This window comes from Eulemur rufifrons, chromosome 2 (assembly GCF_041146395.1).
Source record: "Eulemur rufifrons isolate Redbay chromosome 2, OSU_ERuf_1, whole genome shotgun sequence".
Taxonomy (NCBI): domain Eukaryota; kingdom Metazoa; phylum Chordata; class Mammalia; order Primates; family Lemuridae; genus Eulemur; species Eulemur rufifrons.
In genome coordinates this window covers 16,856,702-16,873,288 of record NC_090984.1, presented here as the reverse complement: position 1 = coordinate 16,873,288, position 16,587 = coordinate 16,856,702, and the positions used below count along the sequence as shown (strand labels likewise).

Here is a 16,587-nt window from a genome sequence, read left to right as displayed (position 1 = left end):
CAACGAAATAGCCTTTGAACGGCCCCTCACATAGCAACTGATATGTCTACAAAAGTCTGAAGAAATCACGGTAAATAGATGCCTACCGTGAAGACTATATTTCCCAGAAATCTCCGGGGCCTACAACTCCCAAGCACCCCTGGGCCGCTGACGTCTCCCGGAAACGTGCACGCGCAAGCAGCAGGGAATACGTCATGGCGGCCAGGCGCCTCTTCGGGGCTACCCGGACATGGGCCAGTTGCGGGGCCCGGGCGCTTCTAGATCCCGCCGGTCCTGGGAGACTCTTGATCCGGGATTATGCCAAGAAACCAGGTGAGCTGGGTTAAGAGAAACCAAGAGGGGGACGGTGGGCACACGGGGCTTGGTAGTGCGCAGGCGCTGTTTGGGGACGTGGTGTCTAGTACTCATGAGCAAGCGCACAGCGGCTCTTTGCGCAGGCGTAGTGTGGGGGTTACGCTAAGGAGCTATTGGATCCAGTGCGCAGGCGCCGCGCGGCCAATGACGAAGGCGTGTTCCTTAGAGCAAATGCGTTTCACTGCGCAGGCGTGGGTTGGTAGGGGTGGGCAGGGGCAGATCATGAACTTGGGTTCCAAAGCAGTTTATGCTTCCAAATCACTGGGCGACTGTGGGCAAGTCATCTCGAGAAATTCAGAGTCCTAGGGGCCCAGCTAAGTCTTAACCACTCAAGCAAGACCAAAACGAGGCGATTAAAGTTTTGCTGGATCTCTTTTGTCGAAAGGAGGAAATTGGCAACTGTTAAAGACGCCCCATCGTAGACTTTCTCCATGACATAAACAGATGCAACCAAAATATAATCCAAAAGGGATACTCGTTATTATAGTGGCTAGTCAAAAAAATAAAATAAAAACAAGGCATGTTCAGTCTGAGCATCGGTGTTATTTAAAGCTGCGGCCAAGAGTCTGGCCAGGGTCCGGGGCAGGTGGGGAGGGAAGGGTGGCTTTCCCAGGGTGGAGCCGGGCTGAAACGACTCTCTCCCGCTTCCCCCCAGTCATGAAGGGGAGCAAAGGAGGCAAAGGTGGCGTGGCCAGCGAGGCCCTGAAGGACCCGGACGTGTGCACAGACCCCGTCCGGCTCACCACGTACGCCATGGGCGTCAACATCTACAAGGAAGGCCAGGACGTGGCCCTGAAGCCAGACACTGAGTACCCAGAGTGGTGAGTGGCCTGGGCTGCGTCGTCCTGGACCAAGCGTTGTCCCCTCCTCTGCCCCAGCGGAAGGCTGAGGACACCTAAGCGGCGCAGATCACCACTCCAGGGGGTGACACCCACCTGGTACTGGCTTCAGGGCACAGAGTGTCACCACTCTGCCTCAGTTGTCGCATCCGTCAGTGAGGGTGATGGGGACCTTCCCTCCCTCAGAGGGTTGTGGGGAATTCATGAGATCAGAATTCATTGAAGTGCCTAAAACGATGCCTTTGTTTTCCTTTCACAAACATTTATTGAGTGCTGACTGTATGCCAGGGCCTGTTCTAGGCTTTGGGGATACAAAAGGGCGCAAAACAGGCAAAGATTCACACCGTCCTAGAGCTAGCTGGGGAGGCAGACAGTGAATGGGTAATCAGGCAGATAGGGTGGTGACAATCCTCGGAAGCGGAGCAGGAGAGTGAGTGACAGGGTGGTGCAGCTTGGCTGGTCAAGTCTGAGGTTTCAGTTTGGGGGCTTCCCTGGGGAGGAGATGCAGTGGCTGGAAGGGGCTTCAAAGAGCGGGCACAGCCCATGCGAAGGCCCTGGGGCAGGATGCGCCTGGCGTGTTAGAGGCCTGTGTGGCTGCAGCAGACGGAGGAGGGGATGGGGCAGGTCGTGCATGGCCTCGTGGGCTGCCCGGAGGATTTTGCACTCCCCCCGGCCCCCGCCGACCCCAAGAGCAGGGTGCAGGAACTTTTGGCGTGTGCTGACCCTCTGAAGCTGGGGAAGGCTTGGGAAGGCAGAGGAGTGGGCAGGCACATGGCACAGTGTGGACAGTGGCTGGGAGGCAGGACAAGGCTTGGTGCCTGCCCACCTCAGATGAGATACCAGTGCCACTGGGATGGTGGCTCCTTGTTCCAGTGCCAGGACACTGCCCGGAGAAGGGGAGCGATGGCCCTGAGATCACGCAGCCTCTGAGCCGGACTGGGACCCAGCCCTGCTGCCCCAGGTGCCCAGGGAGCCCCGGGGGATCGCTGTGCAGCTCTGATTCCTGTCTGCACCCAACAGGCTGTTCGAGATGAACCTGGGGCCCCCCAAGAAGCTGGAGGAGCTGGACCCCGAGACCCGGGAATACTGGCGGCTGTTGCGGAAGCAAAACATCTGGCGCCACAACCGGCTGAGCAAGAACAAGAAGTTCTAGCTCGGACAGGCCGGAGTGCCCGGTGGGCACAGCATCCCCGCCCCCCGACAGCGAGGACTTCCTGTTTTTCTGGAGAAAACGGACTTGGGGTTTCTGTGTGGTGCCCCCAGCCAGGCTGGACCAAGGCCTCGGAGGCCAATAAAGACCTGTCGTGGTGACCCCTGGACGCCCCTGGGTCTGACGTCGGGCCTGGGGGCAGGTGGGCTTCGCTGCCTGGGTCCTGACTCCACACTGCAAGGGACAGGTGGGCCTAGCTCAGCCTCTCGCGGTGCCACGGACCCAGGCCTGACCCAGGCCGTCGGGATCCGGAAAGCTCTTCATGGGCTCCAAGAACCGAGGTGACACTCAGTCCCTCCCAGACAGGGAGGCTAATGCCGCCCTGTCCTGGGAAGCTCATCCTCTTAGAGGGACGCTGTGGAGTGGATTACTGCACACCTGCCCTCCCCAGGCCACCCTGGCAGGCGGAGGGCTCGAGCACGTGTCCCCTCTGCTGTTCCCTGAGGGCCGTGCTGCCTCGCTGCCACTCTGTCACAGTTCCCCCCCGCTCTCGGTAAAAACCAAAGTGATAAAGGCCACTATACCACCTTCCTCGTCCCCTCCCTGCCCTCCCTCCTCCCTCTCTCCCCCTCCTCCCTCTGCTCCAGCCACACGGGCCTCCTCACTGTGCCTCCCACACAGCAGGTGCGGTCCTGCCGCAGGGCCTTTGCACGGGCTGTGCCCTCTGCCTGGATCACTCCTCCCTCACCGCCTCCAGGTCTCTGCTCTGATGCCACCTTCTCCTCGAGGACTCCCTGCCACCCTATTAAAACTGCAAGTCCTGCCACACTGCCGATCTGCCCTTCCTGGTTTTTCCTTCTTTCGCTGCCACGTTCCCAGGGCCTGGTGCCGGGGGTTGGGGTGCGGGGCAGGGGGAGATGCCGGGCGAGTGGCCAGGTCGGCCTGGCTGCCAGTGTGCACGGGACGTGGGGCCACCAGGCTCGTGTATAAGGTGCCACCCAAGCATGGGTGTGAGCACCCAAGTCTGGCCACCTGCAGCTTCTGCCCTGGGGGTCGCCCCGGCCCAGGCTGTCCTAGCCCCTGGGTGGGGCCCGTCGTGCTGCCCTGGGTCAGCCGACCCAACCGCAGGCACGGGTCACACCTGGTTCTCAACCCTGAGGCAGCCTCCTGTGACTTATGCCCTCGTCAGGCCCGCTGGGTTGACGGAGCCGATGCTGGCCTGGCCCTGGCCAGGCTGGGAGACGTGAGGGGGCCCTGCTGGGTAAGGAAGGGGAGGGGTGGGCGGTACGTGCCCAGCGCAGCCCCCCCGTGTCAGCCTGAGAGCCGCCTGCTGCCCATCCCAGGCCCGGGCCCAGCGGAGCTACCCCCCTGCTGGCTGTGCAGCTTCAGGAAACTGGCTTCCCGTCTCTGGGCCCTGCGTTGTCCACTGCAGAACTGGCTGCCACTGTCTGCTCACGGGGCGCCTGGGGGTGGTGCCCAGGGAGAGGGGCCATGCTGAGCGGAGCGGCTATGCTGTCACTTGTCACATCCTGGGGAGAGGGGGGCGCTGAGGGCCACGGCTCTGCTGCGGGGGCTGGGAGCGGGCAGAGGGATCTGCACTGATCGCCGCACAGAACCAGCTTCGATCCCGGCCTGACTGCTGGGCTGCCCGTGACCTTGGCCCAGACCAAGGCTCTGGCTCTGTCACCAGAGCACGGACCAGGCCCTCGGGTCAGGTGCGGTGGTCAGCCTGGCAGGCCCCAGGCTCAGGTGGGTGGCCAGGCCCTGTCCAGAGCCTGCGCGTGCTCTTTGGCCAGCAGCCGTAGGGACGCCTCCTCCAGCGTGAAGCCATCCGGGAAGGTGGGGCCGAAGGCATGGGGCCCGAAGGACGCCTGCAGCCCTGGGCCGGGGCCCAGCAGGCGGGGCAGGCCTGGCACGGCCGGGGGCGCGGGGCCCAGCCAGGGCTCTAGGGGCAGCGGCACGGCTGGGGGACGAGCAAAAGGCAGTGCTGGGGCCTCGGGTAGCCTTGGGGCCGCCACAGCCCCCAAGCCTGACTCCAGACGTTCCTGGCGGCGCCACTTGGCCCGGCGGTTCTGGAACCACACCTGGAGGGGGCCAGAGGGGTGCTGTGAGCTCAGCACGGAGCCACTGCTGGGCCTCCCAGCTTCCAGGGGTCCTGCCTCCATCTTACCTGACTCATCATGCTCCCCCTGTCCTCCATCTCCCATGGCCGTCAGCTTGAGGCCCGAGCTTCTGAGCTTGGCATTCCAGGCCTTCACAGGCTCTGTTATCCACTCCATTCTCTGCCTCCCATCCCCCACCTCACACTCAGCTCAAAGGAAACGCCCCCAACATATCCCCTCCACATCTTTGCACGCGTGCCGTGGTGGATGTTTAGAAAAACACTCTCTGTCCTTCCTAGCTGGCAAACTCCTGCACGAACATCAAAGCCTCAGCTCCCACATCCCCCACTCTGGGAAGCCTTCCCAGTTTCTCTTCTGCCCACCCACTGGGAGGGTCAACCTCTGGCTCCACCTCCCTGCCCAGGTTGTGGGGGTGAGAGATGGGAATGGGGGTGCCCTCACCTGCACGCGCACCTCGGGCAGGTGCACCTTGGCCGCCAGCTCCTCGCGGCTGTACACGTCTGGGTAGTGGGAGGCCTCGAACGCCCGCTCCAGCTGGTGCAGCTGGTAGGTGGTGAAGGTGGTGCGATTCCTCCGGTGCTTCTTCTTGGGGGCCTCCTCGCCTGGCGCCAGCCCCCCGCCCTCCACCGCCGGCCCCTCTCCCGGGCTCGGGAACATGGCAGCTCACCTGGCCGGGCGGAGCAGGATGGGGGGTGGTGAGACAGGTCCCTCCACGGACCTGCCCGCGCTCTGTCTCTGTCCTCTCCTGTTCCTGCCCCTGTCTGTCTCTGTGTGTGTGTGTGTGTCAAGGACCCCTGTCCAGGATGGCCCCACAGCTGCCTCCGCCCCGCATCTGGGCTCTCTGCCCACCCAGCGCTTGCCACCTCGCTCGGTGTCCACAGCGCTCCCGCCGCAGCGGCCGTGTCTGCCGTGGCCTGGGCCGTGCTGAGCCGCCGGGTCGCGCGGGGCAGGGGAGGATTAGCTCGGGCGATTAACTGAGGCGGCCCCTCCCGCTCCGGTGCTGGTGTCCTGAGCTGTCCGGGAGGGCAGGGGCTCCAGGCCTGGCTCCACCACCCCTGGCAGTGGGATACCAAGGGCCTCCCTCCCTCGGGGCCTCAGTTTCCCTGGCTGTCAAATGGCGACACTAGGACGTCCCCCAGGGGGATCTCACAGTTTCTCAATGACAAAAGCCCACAGCATCACACACAGTGACTGCTGAGCAGTTAGCACTTTGCCAGTGTCTGCTGCAATTATTTTTATCGGCTGGGGCCAGAAAAAGTCCTTCTTAAGACTCGGGCGTCAGAGGGGTTGGGTAGGTGAGGTCCCCAAGCCGAGGGCAACTCCAGGAGGCTCCTCTGGACACTGACCAGGGCAAGGGGTAAGCGGCATTTTAGTTGGGTCTTGAGGTATGAGTAGAAGTTCACTGTTCATTCTATAAACATTTGTTGAGCACTTACTGTGTACCCAGTATTGCCGGCAGCAGTAGGGAAGAAAACAGAGTCACCGAGCTGACTTTCAACTACATGAAATGGCATCAGGTGGTCCCGTGAGAAACCCAGCAGGGCAGGGAAGGGACATGTGGGGCTCAAGGTGCTGTTTTAAGGAAGGTGGTTAGAACTGCAGGTCAGGGGCAAGGCTGCAGATTCTGGACACGATTGGGTAGGAAGGAGAGGGCACTGGGGAGCCATGGGAGGGTTTGGAGGGAGGGCACAGTCGGCGGGTCAGAGAACACAGAGGGAGGGAGACGCCCAGGCCCGTTACGGGACAGGGGAACGGTGGGGTTGCGTCAGACGCAGTGGCCGGAGAGGCAGAGCAGTTTCCAGCGGAGGCCCCTGAGACTGGCATCACCCCGACCTGCACCCAAGGAGCCTGGGGGGCTCAGGCAGGGAGCTTCCCCAAATCCAAGAGGGGATGGCACTCCAGGGGCGGCGGGGGGGGGACATTGAGGCCAGGACAGAGGGGATGGCGGCAGAGTGAGGGGGATCGAGGCGGGAGGGTGGACCGAGGAACAAGTGCAAACGGGGCGACCGGGTCCCAGAGGAGGCCGGGTCTGACCGCAGGGATGAGCAGCCTCGGCCCAGGACCCATCGTGGGCTCCCACCGTCCCCACAGGGAGGGCTGAGGTCGGTGGGCAGGGGGCTCGGGGCCAAGCCAGGCGAGGGGGCCCTGGACGCCCGAGCCCAGGCCAGAGGTGGGGCTGGAGCTCCCCGAGGCTCCTGGGGTCCCCCGCGTCCTCCACCCTGTGGATAGGTGGGCGGCGGGGCTCGGGCTGGGTGCGGGGTGGGAGGAGATAATCTCCCTAATTGCTTCATCACTTTAAAACGCTAACGAGCTGCTTCTGGTCTCAGGCCCCAATTAGCTAATTGGCCCGGGTGGGTTAAGGGGCCACAGGAGGGATCCAGGCGTGAGGCACAGGGTGCTTTGGGCGACTTAGCGGGACGGGCTGCAGCTCCAGATGCTGTGTCAGCTTAGAGGCCGGATTAGGGATGCGGGGGCAGGGCCAAGGGGACAGGGGCCCCCCACCGGAGGATCAGCGGGGCCAGGCCCCCTGGGCCCTTCTAGCCTCCACCCTTCAATTTCCCCCCAGAAAGAACCACTAAACCCCTTCAGGTGCTGGTGGGGAAACTGAGGCCAGAGGGTGGGCGGGGCTTTAAGTCAGGAGGGGCAAGAGGTCAGCGTGACCTTGGTTGGACGTTTCTCTGTCTCAGCCTCTTCTTGGCGGGGTGGGGGGGTGGCTGCTGAGTGAGGGTACGTGGGGTCTGTCTGGTGTCCCCTCCCAGCTCGGGGGACCTGGGGTGGGGTCCGTGTCCAGCCTGGCCAAAGACCCCTCTCTGGCAGGATGGGAAAATCAACTGGGAGCAGGTGTGGGACTGTCACCGCACTATCTGAGCACCAGCTGTATGCCCTTCACTGGCGTGAGCCCTGAGGGTCCTCACGCCCTCTGGGCAGAGGTGCCCCTTCCACGGAGGCGGCCTCGGTGGCACTAAAGCCCCACGCCCTGGAAAAGCTCTCAGCCCCGGGCAAACCGGGATGGCTGGTGGCCCTGGGGCCAGAGTCACACAGCTGGGGGCAAGTCAGGACTGGGCCTGGGCTGTGCAGGCCCCGGTGCCGGAGTGGGAAGGAGCGGGGGGCCCGGGGCCAGGCCACCCCGCCAGTGCTGCTCAGTGACTCTGTCCCCCGGAGTCACTGGGTCAGGCTGCTAGGTCCCTGGACATTTGGCCTGCCTTTGTCCAAGGGCAGTGTCACCTGTAAGCTGTCGCCGCGGAGATTGTGGGATGCCTAGTGCCCAGAAGGGGCTCGCACACGGTAGGTACTCATTAAGTGTTTCTTTTTTTTTTTTTTTTTGAGACAGAGTCTCGCTGTGTTCCCCGGGCTAGAGTGCCGTGGCGTCAGCCTAGCTCACAGCAACCTCAAACTCCCGGGCTCAAGCGATCCTCCTGCCTCAGCCTCCCGAGTAGCTGGGACTACAGGCATGCGCCACCATGCCCGGCTAATTTTTTTCTATATATATATATAATTTTAGCTGTCCAGATCATTTCTTTCTATTTTTTTGTAGAGATGGGGTCTCGCTCTTGCTCAGGCTGGTCTCGAACTCCTGAGCTCAAACGATCCGCCCACCTCGGCCTCCCAGAGTGCTAGGATTACAGGCGTGAGCCACCGCGCCCGGCCTCATTAAGTGTTTCCTGAGTGAAAAGAGGGGTAGGTGGGTGGATGGATGGGAGAGTGCATGGGTGGGAGGTGGGGATGGGCCGTGGGTGGTGAACAGGAGGGCGCCTCCCTTTCTCTTGGAATGTGTCGTGGCCGGGGTGTGTCCTCAGCTGCCGCACAGGTGGCAGAGGCCTGAGCTGGGAGGGCAGGGGACGAAGCCTGGCCCTGTCCCGGCTCTACCACCTCCTCTCGGGGCGCCCTGGTGCCAGTGACCTGCCCGTCTGAGCCTCAGCGCCCTTGCCATGAAACAGGCCTGACCCCAGCACTCACTCACGCGACACCGTTGGGATTTGATATGAAAGCGCCAGACGCGGTACCTGAACCCCGAATCAGCGGGACAGCTGGAGTATGAGGGAGGCCTCTCCAGGGCCCCCCCAAAATGGGGCCGCCGCTGTGCCGGAAGACCCTACCAGGGCTCCCATAATGCCCTCTCCGCAGGGCAGGGGCTGGGGACTGCGAAGGGGGTGTGGCGGGAGAGGTGACTTGGACCTCGAGGGCTGTGGGACCCCAAGATTCGGCTAATGATCAGGGCGGTCCCAGTGAACTGACCACTGTCCAGTGGGGCACGGGGGCCCACAGAGAAGGGACGTGACCTTGGACAGAGGGTACTCAGGGGTATCCGGGTGCGGACCTCTACCGGAGGACCCCGGACGCCTCATGCCATGGGGGTGCCAAAGAGCAGGTCACCACGGGAGACGTCCCCGGGGCCAGAGGGCACAGGGATCACAGACAGACACAGACACCCACGGTCCTTAGAATCGGTCTTTATCGCGGCGATGATCCTTCGCAGGTCTGGGGCATCCACGGGCTGCCCAGAGCCCCCCACGCGGGCCTGCCCCTGCCCTGGGCGCCGGGAGAGTGGCTCTCTGGCCCTGGCCCTCCCTAGGCCTGGCCCGCGCCCCCGCGCTGTGCCCCCCAATCTCTCGGTCCTCTAGGGCCCCTGGCTCCGCCGGGTGGGGTCAGGGCTCCTGGCTTCGGGGCGAGGTGGAGCCGTCGGCCTCCTGCCCCCCGACGGGGGCCGAGGTGCCCGCGCTGCGCAGTTCCCGGGCCAGCTTCTCGGCCAGTTTGCGGAAGGGCGGCCGGCGGGCGGGCTCCGCCTCCCAGCAGCTGCCCATGAGGGCGTGGACGGGGCCTGGACAGCCCTCGGGGGGCTCCATGCGGTACCCCTTCTCCACGGCCTCGGACACCTCCTTCAGCGACTGTGGACAGAGGGCATCGGCATTGGGTGGGGGGTCAGGGCCACAGCCCCCAGACCCACACGGGACCCTGCGTCTCCCCCGGGCCCGCTCACCATCTTGGGGTATGGAGCCCGTCCATAGGAGAAGACCTCCCAGAGCAGCACCCCGAAACTCCAGACATCTGACTTGCTGGTGAACTTCTGTGGGGCCCGAGATCAGGGTGCAGGGGACCCTGTCAGGGCTTCAGCCGCTGCTTCCTCCGGGAAGCCCTCCTGGGTTGACCCCTGCTCTCTGGTCTCCTCCCAAGAGACTCCCCCCACCAAACCCCTGCAGTTGGGCCAGCTCAGCCTCCTGTGCAGGGCGGAGGCCCAGCTGATCTTCTTTTCAGGGCCCAGAGAGAGGCTACAAGAAAGATTTTGGGCCAATTGTTTCCTTGGGGGCAGAGCCCTTTCCCTTGGAGGTTCCGAGAGGCCAAGGGGTCATGCGGCAGAGCTGGGGTGCCAACCCTGCTCCGTCGGACCCTCCCCTACAACCCGAGCCCCAGGGCCGGGCAGAAGGGGGCTCACCCCGTGTTTGAGAGCCTCAGGCGCCGTCCACTTGACTGGCAGGCGGCTCGAGTCCAGCCCCTTCCGCTCGGCCTTCGCCAGGCCGAAGTCGCTGACCTTGGCCACCAAGTCCTCGGAGACCAGGATGTTGCGGGCGGCCAGGTCCCGGTGCACCAGCTTCTTGCTTTCTAGGTACTCCATGCCCTCCGCCACGTGCCTGGCGGGTGGGAGGGGATGGGACTCAGAAAGCGCTGGGTGCCTGGGCCGCAAGCTCAGGAGGCCAGGCTCCGCCCAGCTGTGCCTCAGTTTCCCTCCCCGCCACCAGTGGAGCCCCACTCACAGAGAAAACTGCAGGAGCTGGGCAGTGTTCACAAGGGCCCGGCCCCGGGTGCGTAGGAAGTTGACCAGGTTGCCCTGTTGGAGGGTGGGAGACGGCAGGGGGTGGGGGGGTGCTGGAGGCTGCTCAGCTGCGCCCCCCCGCCCCCCGGGCCGCGCCCCACCTTGCTGACGTGCTCCATGACGATGTACAGCCCCTGGTGCAGGATCACGCCCAGGAGGCGCACGAGGTTCCTGTGCTGCATCTTCCTGGGGTGGGTGGGGTGGGGTGAGGGCGGGGCCGGGACCCCCACCCCCAGGGCCCCGCCCCCCACCCCGGGGACTCACGTCATGACTGCCGTCTCGTCCAGGAAGGCCTGGGCGGTCACGTCGCACTTGATGTTCTTCACGGCCACCTTCTGCCCCAGGTACTCGCCCTGCAGGACGGCTGCGGTGTGGTAGGGGGCAGAGGTCAGGACCCCAACAGGAACGGGGCCAGACAGACAGACAAACAGGCCGACTCACACCGACCCCCACGAAGCACCAACACAGCCGTGGGTCCCCAGACCTCGAAACAGCCCCCACCCCCGTCCCTACAAGTTCAAGACCTCGGATCAAAGAGACTTCTCTGAGCCTGGGGTCTGCAAACTCCCAGCACCAGTCCTGTCACCTGGTTTTGCAAGGCCCTTAAGCTCAAAATGGTTTTTACATTTTTAAATGGTTGGGAATAAAAACCCCAAAGGATGCATTCTATTTCACGACACACACAAACATTACACACAATTCAAATTTCTGTGCCACAGTTTCCACGGCCACGCCCGTGTGTTTACATATTGTCTGCGGCTGCTACAGCGGCAGGGTTGAGTGGCGGTGACAGGGACTCTCTGGCCCACAGAGCCGAAAATAGTCACAATCTGGCCTTTTACAGAGAAAGTCTGCCAACCCCTGACCTAAGCCCCGGAACCTTCCAGAATAATACTCTCAGGGAATGACATTCCAAGCAGGGCGACCAACCGACAACGCAAGAGCCTGGGAGTGTGAAGGCGTCGCTAGCGTTTACAGGGTGCCTGCTCCAGTTAATTCACACCTCGCCACAGCTGCAGTTACCCTCCGTTACAGAGGGGGAAACTGAGGCTCAGGGAGGGGAGATGCTTGTCCCTAGCCGCACAGCGAGTAGGTGGTGAGGTATGGACTCGAATTCAGCTCTGTGCCTCCAAAGCCAGGGCGGGCACCCCCACCTTCCTTCACCCCCAACCCACTCCCCACTCACCTCCAAACTCGCCCTCTCCGATCTGAGCTCCCAGCGTCAAATGCTGCAGGTTCAGTAACCAGCCAGCTGTGGACCGAACGAACACCTGGTCAGAGGGGTCATGGGCTCCCCCAACCCCTGCCATCAGGGGGCCCACCTGGTGAGAGACCAGGGATGTCCCCCACACAGCCCCAGCTCTGGACACACACTCGGGTGGCCGCGGTTCCTGGCAAAGCCTCTAGGGCTGGTCTGAGACACCCCACTCCTGGTACCAATTACTATTGTTGGAAGCAACAGAACTCTCGGGCGGGCCTGGGCCACAGGGAGTTTACAGGAGGGATCACAGTGAGAGTGGCCGAAGCGGGGGTCCTGGTTCAGACCCCGGACCCCAGGCTAGCCCTCCGGGAACCCCCTCGTCAGGCCAGGGGGCAGAGCCAGGAACCCCTCTGGCCACAGAGGCAGGGCTGTCCTTTTCTGCAACCTGGGGGGCCTCGTGTCCTTCCAAATACCTGCGGGCACTTCCCTTTACACTCCTTTACCTCTGAGCATCCAGGAACACACACAGAGCAAAAGATACAATAGACACGGAGACCAGTAAAGGTTCTGGAATCTTCCAGGGCCCCTTCTCTCAAGCGATCCTGTGTTCTCCCCTCCACTCCCCTTCTACAGGCCCTCTCCTCCTCCTCCCCCAAATCCGTCCTCTGAACCCCAAGTTCTTAAGCTGTGATTGGTCAGGGCCACACTAGTGTCCACCTGGGGGCCATGCCTGAGGTGTCCAGATTTCCCCAGGAGAGACAAGTGCTTCCAAAGAGACAGAAAGGATAGCCAGGCTCCAAAGACTGGTGGGTAGCCGTGGGAGGGGCCAGGCATTTGCATTTGGCCTTAAATATTGATTCGACTACTCTGGGGCTGGAAAAGCATTTGAGGTGAAGGGAACAGAATGCACGACGGCACAGAGGAATGAAGGAACCAATTAACACAGTTGCCCTGGGAGGGGGCGGGTGTGAAAGGGCTTCGTAGATGAGCCTGAAAAGTTGCCTCAGGCCATGGGGGCAGGTCCCGGAAGGTGGCAGAGTGGGCTAACGTGGGCAGGGAAGGGGTCTGCGGCTCCTGCCGGGGCCCTACCCTTGGCCAGCTCCTCCTCCGCCGACCGGGTGCCCTGTTTCCTCTTGGGTTTCACGAGCCTCGTGCAGATGGCCCCCTTGTCCTTGCTGTAATGCTGCAGGGGTAGAGGCGGCCGTGAGCACGGCCCCCTGTCCAGGGAGCCCCTGCACCCCGTGCCCTTCCCATGTGGCATCTGGGTGGGGTGGGCAGGAGCAGGGGAGGTGGGGAGGGGCTGGGTTCCCATGCCAAGGTGCCAGGGGGGCTGGTTTCCATGGGAACGGGAAGGAGGTGGGCTGGCGGTGGGGGTGTTCTCTGAATTGATGTCAACCTGGAGGCTCCTGGGGACCCCCAGAGGAGTCACCCAGTCCCTTAGACATAGAACCGGGATGTCACAGGCCACCTGTGGGGTTGGCAGTCTACAGGGATTGGCCCCTCCATCTCTGCATCAGGGAGGGTCCTACACTGGGGGTCCCTGTGTCTGCCCATCTGCTGAGAAGGAATGGGGACCTGGAGGACCCGGGGGACCCGGGGACCTGCCCCTCCGTCCCCTCTGGGGTCCCAGGGCCACCCGGCGGCACCTCCACCATGTCCATGAGGTTGCAGAAGCAGACGACCTCATCGATGGTGAGGTGGCCGTCGCGGTGCAGCACGCGGTAGTGGATGACGTCGCGGCCGAAGCTCACGCACAGCACGTAGTCGCCCGGGTGTCGCGCGGACTCGCGTACCAGGAACAGCCCGTCCTCGGGCGGCTGCAGCTGCTGCACGGCCTCCTGGCCCGAGATCTTGCCGTGGAACCACCTGCGGCCGTGGGAGGGCCAGATGGAGCCGCGCTGGCCGGGCGCCCCCTGCCCCCCAGCCCTCCCCACAGCCACCCCGGGGCTCGCACCCCCCACTCACGGCATGAGGCTGAGCTTGGGGTCGGCCGAGAGGGCCTCGCGCTCCCGCAGCGCGCCGGCCGCCAGCAGCCCCTCCTGCCCACTGGCGTGGTGCTTGGCGCGGTACCAGCTCTTGTTCTGCCGGGGAGCGAGCCAGGGGTTGGTGGGGCGCGTCCTGGCACAGCCCCCAACCTGAACACACGCACCTGGCGGCCACCGCTCACCTCGCAGGCCTCTAGGATGGTGACCACGTCGCCCTTGCGGAAGGCCAGCTCCCCCGGCTTGGGGCGGGTGTGCTCACACTTGGTGATGCACTGGGTGCCGGGGGCCCAGCGCCTCTGGGGGGACACGGGGGACGTTAGGGAGGAGAGAGAGGACAGGAGGGAGAAGGAAAGCGGACTTGGGAAGGAGAGGCGGGGAGATGAGAGACAGACACGGGAGGAGGAGGAGAGAGGGAGAGGGAGCAGCCCAGAGAGAAATATCAGAGTCACACACAGAGGGGGCCCGGGACGGAAAGTCAGCAAGCCAAGGTGACCCAGAACGCCTGGGCAGAGCCCAGCAGAAGGGGGCGCCGGTCAGAGAGTACAGCCCCCCAGGAAGGGGGCCGAGGGTGGGAATGCAGGAAGGCGGGGGGGGGGGGGGGGGGGGGGGGAGGGCAGAGGCGACCAGGCTGGGGCGACTCACCGTTGGCATCCTGGCAGAGACGGGCGAGTGGTGCCAGGCTCGGAGGAAGTGAGGGTTCACCTGAGGAGGGGCACAGTCAAGCCCCGGAGCCAAATGCCAGCTGGGCCCCAGCACCCCAGGGTCCAGTTCCTGCCGCTTCCAGCCCAGGCCAGGCAGGGCTGACAGTCAGGAGGCAGAGAGAGCACCCCACTAAAAGCATCCCCTGGGGGGGACCCATACGCTGGCCCCTCAAGCCCCTTTGGGGAGGTTATCTTTACCCGGGGAACCGGGGAAGTTCCTTAGCAGAGTCACAGCCCTGACGTGCCAGGCAGGACACCACGGAGCCTCTCCCCGCCATCGTTCCCAAAGGGAAACTGAGGCACAAGAAAGGTACACAGAGCAAGTGGCTACGGTCTGGGGCGAGGGGGACGGCCTGGCTCAGGGCTCAGGCGGCCCACACGTTAAGTAGGGAGTTGGGTCCTCTCAGGCCAGCCTGGTTCTTCCTCTTTCCTGGGAAGTGGGCAGGGGCGCGTAAGGAAATAAGAGATGAGTCAAGGTCATTCCTGAGAATCTCTGACCAGGGTGGAGCAGGGGCCCGGGCGGGGGATGCAGCCCTGGTGCTCCTCTGGGCCCAGCCAGGCCTCTCTGATGCCCCCTAACCCAGGACAGACACAAGTCCCCCATCGCTGCTGGGTGGGGACTCTCCCTGCCTCCATCTCCCCCAGCCCCGGTGGCTGGGCAGTGGGGGTGTTGGGGGCTGAGGTTCAGCTTCTCCATTGTGTGGCCCCCATAAATCCTCCAGCCCCACGTGTGCTCACACGCGGACCCCATGTACACAAGAGCACATACAGGGACACACCGGCTGGGACACGGGGACCCACGGGGCGCCCGCGTATGCGAGCAGAGGAACACGTCCACCTAGGGACAGGTGTGCGGGCACGTCCCCGCGAGTGTACACACGCACGGACGCTCAGCACCAGGGAACGTGAGCGCCTGTCCCCCGCCCCCGACACACACACACTCACACACACAGACCCCACTGGAACACCTGGGCGCCAGCCGCGGGGCCACCCGGGCACGCAGAGCTCTACGCAGCACCGCGCACACGCTTCTCGGCCACACGCGCACAGCCCTCCACGTGGACGCGCGGATACACACACCGGGGCTCGCAGCCGCGCACGCCCGCACCCAGGAAAATAATTCCCCCACCGCCCCATCCACGCCTGATCTGTCGCCTCCGGCCACCCTCCGCTCAGCCGCGCACCCGCCGCGCCCGGGACGCGCACACTCGCGCGCACACCGGCGCCTCCTGCGCAAGTCCGGGACCCCAGAGCCCTCCGGGTTCCCCCTTCCCGGACTTGGGGGGCCTCCCCCCAAGCCCCCGCGGACACGCTCACCTGCTCAGGGGGCGCCCCCGGGCCGCGCCCCGCGCCCGCCCTCAGGAGGGCCCCCGCGAGCCGGCTGCGCACCCCGAGGCGGTCCCGGCTGCACAACTTGGAGCAAGTTGCTCCGTTTCCTCATTTTGGGGGCGAAGGATGGTTGGGGAGTGGGGGGAGGCGGGAGGCGCCGCGGCCTGGGAGGCCCCCGCGGGTCCTAGCGCCGGCCGCACTGCGGTCTGCTCCGCGCGCCGCCGCCGCCGCCGGCCCCTCCCCGCCCCGCCCCCGCGGCCCCCGGCGCCTCCCGCGCGGCCGGGCGGGGTCCTGGGGCGCAGGCGGGCTGCGCGCCCGGCCTGGCCTGGCTCCGTGGGGGCGCACACCCCCAACCCCGCCTGGGAAGAGGGGTTCTTGGAGCGCAGAGCCGGTGCCGCAAGCGCGGGCGGGGTGGGGTAGGGTCAGGTGTGGGAGAGTGAGCTGGCCGTCCGGGGAGGCAAACAAGCCGCAGAGTCCAGACGACCTTTCCGACTCTGCAGTTCCAACTCCCACAGTCTCGCTCATTTTATCATTTTATCACCCGCAGCCACAGAGGGCTGTTGGTGCCCGGCACAAAAGAAAGCCCTCAAAAATGTCAACTGCTGTCATTATCGCCATCATTAATATTAAGGGGAAATTGGGACAACAGAAAAAATCATCTGGAACTGCGAGCCTCTTGGTAGAACAGTGCTCCTCGGAGGGTAACAGGTGGGCCTGGCGGGGAGGTGGGGCTATTGCCCACCCAGCTCTGCCTAGAAGCAGCCCCCCTTCCGACCAGGGCTTCGTCCCAGAGGGCAGGTAGAGGCGCGGCCGGCTTCCATGGCATGGACAGTTTGACCCCATCTGGTGGACGCAGTCCTGAGCCCGGCCCCCAGCGATGGCTCTGCGACCAGCAACCAATGACAGCTCCTTGTAATTTCTAACCACTGAGTCCTCTAGGACGCAGGTGGAGCTTGACTTAGGACACCTCTGAACCAAGACACCCAGATAGCCTGTGCGCATATCTAATCTTCTGTTACCCCAAAAGGCTAAGAGGCTGTGACTCTGGGATTTTTCTGGGGACGGAGGCCCAGGGATGAGAGAATTACAGACACCC

The 16,587-nt window shown here is 64.0% G+C and overlaps 3 protein-coding genes across 4 annotated transcripts; 1 reads left to right on the top strand and 2 right to left on the bottom strand.

The window, feature by feature from the left end:
• The first annotated feature begins 162 nt into the window (after positions 1-162).
• On the top strand, positions 163-3,161 carry MRPL54 (mitochondrial ribosomal protein L54). Its single transcript, XM_069497508.1, has 3 exons — positions 163-312; positions 1,010-1,175; positions 2,214-3,161. Exons 1-3 carry the CDS (start codon positions 195-197, stop codon positions 2,344-2,346), a joined length of 417 nt encoding a protein of 138 aa, XP_069353609.1. The 5' UTR covers positions 163-194; the 3' UTR covers positions 2,347-3,161.
• A 927-nt stretch (positions 3,162-4,088) lies between these two features.
• Positions 4,089-5,123, bottom strand: RAX2 (retina and anterior neural fold homeobox 2). The gene is made up of 2 exons (XM_069491792.1): positions 4,908-5,123; positions 4,089-4,427 (listed from the first exon to the last, which is right to left on the bottom strand). The coding sequence occupies exons 1-2, from the start codon at positions 5,121-5,123 to the stop codon at positions 4,089-4,091; spliced, it is 555 nt and encodes a 184-aa protein (XP_069347893.1).
• A 3,778-nt stretch (positions 5,124-8,901) lies between these two features.
• On the bottom strand, positions 8,902-15,692 carry MATK (megakaryocyte-associated tyrosine kinase). Of its 2 annotated transcripts, XM_069497490.1 has the most exons (14): positions 14,370-14,440; position 14,323; positions 14,104-14,163; positions 13,644-13,757; positions 13,442-13,557; positions 13,123-13,342; positions 12,566-12,659; positions 11,462-11,527; positions 10,540-10,639; positions 10,377-10,461; positions 10,217-10,290; positions 9,898-10,093; positions 9,445-9,531; positions 8,902-9,352 (listed from the first exon to the last, which is right to left on the bottom strand). In XM_069497490.1, the coding sequence occupies exons 1-14, from the start codon at positions 14,438-14,440 to the stop codon at positions 9,113-9,115; spliced, it is 1,524 nt and encodes a 507-aa protein (XP_069353591.1). In that variant the 3' UTR covers positions 8,902-9,112. The 2 variants fall into 2 exon arrangements, with proteins under 2 accessions (XP_069353591.1, XP_069353598.1); XM_069497497.1 differs by lacking the exons at position 14,323; positions 14,370-14,440 and adding an exon at positions 15,480-15,692.
• Positions 15,693-16,587: the final 895 nt, after the last annotated feature.